Here is a 7500-nt window from a genome sequence, read left to right on the forward strand (position 1 = left end):
AACATCCATATGAAGAGAAGGACTCAAGGATTCCCAGCAGGACATCTCCCAGATCATCACACTGTCTCCACCCACTCACCTTCTTCCAATACTGCATCCTGGTGTCATCTCTTAATTCCCTGGGTAAGTACCACACACACACACACACACACACACACACACACACACACACACACACTCCATCAGACCAGGCCACCTTCTTCCATTGCTCTGTGGTTCAGTTCTGATGCTCACATGCACACATGTAGGAGCTTTTGGTGGAGGATACAGGTCCACATGGGTACCCTGACCAGTCTGCAGCTCCTCAGCTCCATACACACCAAACTGCCACTTTTTTAATTTAAGATTTCTAATTCTGTGGGATATACTCCACTCCGCACACTCTTTATTACATCTTGGCCAGCCATCACCCTGAACACCGGGTTTCTGAGTTGCTCTGACACAGTTTTTTAAACATCAAAATTTGGAGCTTGTTAAAGTCTAATTTTTTTCATGCTTTCGTGCATCAGCTTCAGTAAACGACTGTCCACCTGCTGCCTGTGTTTATCCATTTATCCAACCATCCATTCAGCGCATGGGGTCGCAGTTCCAGCAGGGAACCCAGACCAATGTGGAGATATATTGGCTCTCCACCCAATCCTCGGTCTGCCCAGTGGCTTCCTCCCAGCTGGACGTGCCAAATACTGTATACCCCACCATACCCCCCCCCCCAACACACCCCACCCCCCCAGCCCTGTGCCACTGTAACCAAATAATTAATGTTATTCATCAGCTCTGAATGTGTGTAATGTTAGGGACAAGCAGTGTATAGTTAACAATAAGGTAAAGTTATATAAGTCTCGAGGTCGCTGGACACACACACACACACACACACACAAAGACCAGAGTTCAGGGTGATGGGAAAAACAGAGTCTGTGTTTTAATGGTAAGTGTGTTAGTGAAGAGGACCAGCTGCCCGTGTGCAGTGTTAATGTGTTAATGCGGGTGGGACATTACTGACCCTGTTCTCTCTCTGTGTGTGTGTGTGTGTGTGTGTGTGTGTGTGTGTGTGTGAGAGAGAGTATGGGAATCCCACCAGATGACCCGGTTTAGGGATGTGAAGCGCGTTAGAATGGTGTGTGTGTGTGTGTGTGTGTGTGTGTGTGTGTGTGTGTGTGGTGTTCAGGCGCGCACTGATTTATAACAACAATTATAACTTATAACTAATGATAATAATAATAAGTAGTAATGCATGGTTCTTATCAATAATAAAGCTCAGACTCGGGTGTCTCTGTCTCTCTCTGTGTCTCTCTCTGTGTCTCTCTCTGTGTCTCTGCGGCCCAGGACGTGCTTCAGTATCCGAGCCTCTGAGTCTCCACCGCGCGCTGAATAGAGGCGCTAATGAGGTGTGTAACTCAACTCAATCCCAATGTCTCTGTGCAGCTTATACATTCATACCTTTTCTCCCTCTGAGTGAACAGAGAGAAAGAACAGAAAGGAGAGAAAGAGGGGGGGCAGAGAGGGGGGGAGACAGACAGAAAGAAAAAAAGAGAGAGAGAGACAGACTTAGAGAGAGGGAGAGAGAAGGGGGAGAGGGGAGAGACAGACAGACAGACAGACAGACAGAAGGAGAGAGACAGGGAGAGAGAGACAGAGAGAGAGGGACACAGAGAGAGACAGAGAGACAGACAGAGGGAGAGAGAAGGGGCGAGAGAGAGACAGAGAGACAGACAGGGAGAGAGAGACAGAGGGAGAGAGACAGGGAGAGAGAGACAGAGAGAGAGGGACACAGAGAGAGACAGAGAGACAGACAGAGGGAGAGAGAGAGAGAGAGGGGGAGAGAGACAGAGAGAGAGGGGGACACAGACAGAGACAGAGACAAAGGGGAGAGACAGACACAGACAGAGAGAGAGAGACAGATAGACAGAGACAGAGACAGACAGACAGAGACAGAGACAGAGAGACAGAGAGTGAGTCCCCCGGCGGTCTGGTGTGAGTGTGCTGTGTGTCCCCCGGGCCTAATGGGGATTAAAGCACTCAAATCATATGCAAAACGGAACAGAGTTTCTCAGAGCCTCAACACACACACACACACACACACACACACACGGAGTCAGAGTCCTTATACATCACCCGGTTTGGCTGCTGGGAAAAAAGCCAGAAGTGTCGTATTATTGTGTGTGTGTGTGTGTGTGTGTGTGTGTGTGTGTGTTTTAAGAGACAGATCATTTGTTATTCCATTGAAGGTTTTTCTCTTTTTTCCTCAGTTTAATTTGAAGTTGACGGAGATTTCAGTCTCCTCTGAATGAGAAGCAGGTCTGAGAGCAAAGACTGTGTGTGTGTGTGTGTGTGTGTGCGCGAGAGAGAGAGAGAGAGAGAGAGAGAGAGAGAGAGAGAGAGCTGTGTGAAAGGGAAATAAATAATAAAATAAATGTCGGTTATAAATTCATCACATTACACGTTTTATATGTTACTATATTAATATATAATACATTATTATACTGTATATTAATATAATATAATATAATATAATATAATATAATATAATATCTATCTATCATTTTTCATAATAACCCGAAAAAATCTAAAGAAAATGTAAGAAAAAGTATATATCTAACTATATATATTATATATTATAAATAACTATTATAATTATAATTATTATTACAGTATCAACTGCAATTTGTATATAATTAATAATAATAATGATAATTATACAATAGTCGCAGTCTTTGCTAATGAATGTATTATATAAACATTATAGAAACCAAAATATTTTTTTTCTTTGGTTGTTAAACACACACACACACGCACACACACACACACACATGAGCGCACGCGGGAAAAGGTAAAAAAGGCGGGTTATAAGACAGAAACTGACTGTATGGATCTATATAATAATAATAATAATAATAATAATAATAAAATCTCCCTGACACCCACTGAGAGCTGTGTGTCAGATTTATAATCTACTGAACTGATGATATTTATAGATTTTTATTTTATTTTATATAATAATCATGGAGCTGAGCAGAACCAGTGTGTGTGACTCTTGTGCATGCGCGTGCAGGCTTTAAGCAGCACCATGGACAGCTCGTTCCTCCACGTGGTTTCGTCCCCGACATGTCTGTGAGAAGCCTGATGCGTGTATTAAGTGTCATTAATGACGGTTTGTTAACGAGACAACTGCCCCGTTAAATAAGGGGTGAAGAAGGAGAAATGAGGAAGGAACAACCCAAACTAATGATGTGCATCCATCAGAGACTCCTCATTAAGACCCTGTCTCTCTCTCCTCACTCCTTTATCTCAGAGAATCAGCTTGTGGAAATGACGAGCAGAGAGAGAGAGAGAGAGAAAGAGAGAGAGAGAGAGAGAGAGAGAGAGAGAGAGAGGTGGAGTCAGTCTTCCTCCTTCTCATTTATCTGCATGATGTAGAAAATCGGAGATGTCCATCCAGACAGGCCTGTGTCCTGCATGCAGAGGTTCATCTGTCACAGCATGTCAAATAAATCCTACAGTTTGGGTTAAGCACTGCATTAAACTACACGACTCACCAGACATTTTCATCCAAACTGACATAATCTCATCATTTATCACTTTCATTAAACATTTTTTAGGCATTAAAGGATGAAGTTTTACACCAAATGAAGCTCATCATCATCAGCATCTACACCAATATGTTTAATGTTGTTGTTGCTAAATACTTTAATCCTAATCAGATTTAATCCCATAATCCTTAGTATTGTACTTCAGTGGGTCAGTTAGCTGACAGTGACAACATTAATGAGGTCGTTCTGGAGGGTCAGCGTTCCCCGGGTCATGAGCTCTGGTCTGGGTTCTCAGGTTTATTTCCCACTTAAAAAAAAAAAAAATCAGATGTCTCTAGATTAAATGTCTGAATACGTGTGTGAGCTGTATTAGTGTCCCATGCTGTCCCCAACAGTGTTCCCAAAACAGACTCTGGACCAGGTGTCTCAGGTCTCCACACTGACCAGGATAAAAAAACACGAAAGAATATTATATTGATTGTAAAACATGACGAATGTTTAGAACTTTCTAGCAAAATCAGAAGCCAGTTCTGATTTTAGAGTGGAAACGAGTTTACAAAGAGTCTTTGCACATTTATGGACATTGCATATACACATTTCTATTAAAATTTTTAATTTAAATCCTATTTCATTTCCTCAACTAAAGTTTTCTATATTTTCTATATTTGAACAGCAAATTTTTTCTTATATTTTGTTTTTATCTTCTATAGCTCTATTTTCTATAGTTAAAGTTTTTCAATATTTTATTCCATATTCATTTATTGATGGCCTTCTTTAAAGGTCACGGGCGGTCGCATAAGCATTTCACCGCATCTCGTGTATTGATTTGAGTCTGCTCCATGAGGAGAAGCTTCAGAATCATGATGTCTCAGCTCCGAGAGAGAGAAGGGCCAAGTGTGAGACTGATCTATACAGATTTAATATGATAAGAGGACATCTGAGTATGTTTGACTAAAATATAACCATCGCTCAGCTAAACTAAAGACTAAATAAAACCCGATTGATTTCTGCAGAGATCCTCTAAAACATCTGCTCTGCTCAGTTCAGCTCCTAACACACCTGAGCCAGGTGACTGAAGCTCAGGGACTGACACACTGACACGGGTTAATCTCGAGGGTTTTCCTCGCTCTCACACACCTGAGTCAGCTCCTGCAGTGTGGAAGAACGAGCTGCTCAGTCAGGTGTGTTCCAGCAGAGAATCACACAGACGTCTAAGCACCAGGAAACACAAGTGTTTTATTCCTCCTAAAACACAGCACCAACAATTTCCCCTTCACAGCGTCTAAATAAAAGCAGATGTCCTTATTTATATGTTTATATCTACATTTAACATTGTGGAACGAGTGAGTTCCTCTTCTCACTGATGTTATTGCAGCTATAAACACTCGCTCTCTCGGCAGCCTCTCACACAGTTATCTGAGAATCCGTGCGGTGGTGTAAAACTCCTCTGTCCTGAAGATGTGAGAGAGTTTACAGCTTTAAACGGTTTCATAGACATTAATTTTATTTCTTTTTATTAAAGACAAAAAGTTATAAACAGCATTAAGGCAAATGAAGAAAGAGGTTTCTACAGTAGAACGCGCTGTTAGCAGATTAGCAGATTTAAAATCCCATACCAGTGGATTACTTTCTAATGAAATAAATAGCGTTGTGGTTCATTAAGGCTGCCAGTATTCAGGCAGACGTGGCTTTAAATTATTGATTATAAATACAGAAGTTTGTAAGAAGAGTAGAATTATAGAACTGTAGAGTTTCAGACTTTATTCCTTTTAAACAAGCGATCATCAGCGTCTCTGCAGCCGACACGATGTCGAGTGGTTTGTCCTTCATGGAGTGCGTCTGCTTCAGTCTTCACACTACACACACAGCATCATTACACCTCACGCTTTACTCTGAAGGATCTCATGTTTAGCCCAGTCCTGCCATCCTCCTGCATAACACTGTGCACTACACACACACACACACACACACACAAAATAAAACCCTTTAACAATAATTATATTACTTACAAATGACCTTAACACAGATTTTTTTTGTGTGTGTGTCATACATATGATACAGAAAACATGTGTGCCAAGTTTATGCAACATGGAAGTGACCGATTTAGCTTCCCTAAACATTTCTACCTTCAGCTGTTTAAGAGATAATTTTATATGAGCCCTAAAATGGAAATTTTTTAGTGTTACCGCTTGAAAAAATTATCATTTATAATGTAAATTACTCATATTTCTTTAAGTATTGATACTAAAATTGGTGTAAGCTTCTAGAAACATATGACCTGAAAAACTGTTGCTTAAATATTTTTTTTTTAGTAAAAGCTTAAAAAGCAAAATATCTGTAGTGTCTGTAACCAGGTCAAATTCATGTTGCAATATCTTAACCATTTTGCATTTTAGAATAATACACTTGTTCATGTTTGTCTTTTCATGTGAAACCTAAATTGGCCGAGTTTTATCTGAATGACAGTTAAAGATCTTAATTGTCATTCAGACACTGTTAAAAACGTTATACACTAAAACATGTGCATGAAATTGTATTTAGCAAATATGTTTCTTTTTATCTGATGAGAATATAAATGTGTACGCACAATTACAAAAAAATGAAGCATGGATTAAAGATAAAAAGCGTTAAGTATAATGAAAAATGGTGTTATATGATCCTATCTGAAAATGTACTTTTTCACCAAGGTGAGACACATTTTAGCACCGACACCATGTTTTGGCTAAAAGTAAAAAAGGTTTCACATGAAAAAAAACTATGGACCTGGCTATGTTTAGTCATTTGGCCTCTGTACGCCAACACACTCCATTTAAAATCAAACACTTAAGATGAGAGCGAAATCAAGACTTACAGTTTTAATTCAAAGGGTGAGAAAAGTGTGGCATTAACCATTTAGGAATGACAGCTGTTTGTATACACACAAACCCATTTTTAGGGCTCATAAATAATGGAACAAATGACTGACAAGTAGTTACATAGCCAGGTGTGTCCTGGACCCTCGTTACTCCATGACTAATTGAGCAGATAAAAGGCCTGGAGGAGGTTCTGAGTGTTACATTTGCATTTAGTAGCCGTCCAATCGGACTCTCAACATGTGGTCCAAGAAGGCATCACGTGAAGGTTAGGCTGAAACAGATTATACACCCATCAGTGAGGGAGAGACAGCAAAAACATCTGGAATGACCAATATAACAATTTGGAACATTTTTAAAATAATGAATTAACTGGTGAGCTCAGCACCGAAAGTGGATGAGTGGAGAATTTTGTCCATGGTGAAGAAAAACCCCTTTCACAACATCTAGAACACTCGTGATGAGGTGGGCGGGTCATTGTCAAAGTCTTCAGTAACGAGAGGGCTTTATGTAGTAAACACAGATACAACAAAGCACCACATCATCTGTCAGACATGGTGGAGGCGGTGTTATGGCATAAGTGGGTGTGGCTGCCAATGGAGCTGGTTCACTGGTGTTTATTAATGATCTGACTGCTGATAAAAGGAGGAGATGAATTCTGAAGTTTTTAAGACTGGATACACTCTGATCAGATTCAGCCAAATGCTGCAACACTGATAGGAAGCCACTTCACACTGCAGAGGGATACGACCCAAAACATACAGTGAAAGCTATTCAAGGCAAAGAAAAGTGAGAAGTCAGTCACCTGATCTCAACCCAATAGGGTGTGTGTTTTATTTACAGAAGACCAGACTGAAGGCAGTTACTGACTGCAGAGGACTTTCACCCAAGCTTGTTCCATTACAGTAAACTTTAAAGCACTTTTTCTAAGTCGCTCTGGATAAGAGCGTCTACCAAATGCCTAAATGTAAATGTAAATTACTTATGACCCATCAAAATGGTGTGTGTGTGTGTGAGATTCCTGAATGGTTAACGCCACACTTTTGTCAAAGCCCCCCCTGCATTTAAGCTGAACATCTTGACCTTGGTTACATCGTGAGTGTTAACTTTAAGTTCAGTGT

General features: G+C 40.5%; 1 protein-coding gene across 1 annotated transcript in view; it reads right to left on the minus strand.

The window, feature by feature from the left end:
• Positions 1–4686: 4686 nt before the first annotated feature.
• tstd3 (thiosulfate sulfurtransferase like domain containing 3) overlaps positions 4687–7500 on the minus strand; it is a 10018-nt gene continuing 7204 nt past the window's right edge. The window contains exon 4 of the mRNA XM_053486819.1: positions 4687–5474. Coding sequence (XP_053342794.1) covers positions 5408–5474 — 67 coding nt within the window. The 3' untranslated portion in view covers positions 4687–5407. The remainder of the gene's footprint in view (positions 5475–7500) is intronic.

This window comes from Clarias gariepinus, chromosome 25 (assembly GCF_024256425.1).
Source record: "Clarias gariepinus isolate MV-2021 ecotype Netherlands chromosome 25, CGAR_prim_01v2, whole genome shotgun sequence".
Taxonomy (NCBI): Eukaryota; Metazoa; Chordata; class Actinopteri; order Siluriformes; family Clariidae; genus Clarias; species Clarias gariepinus.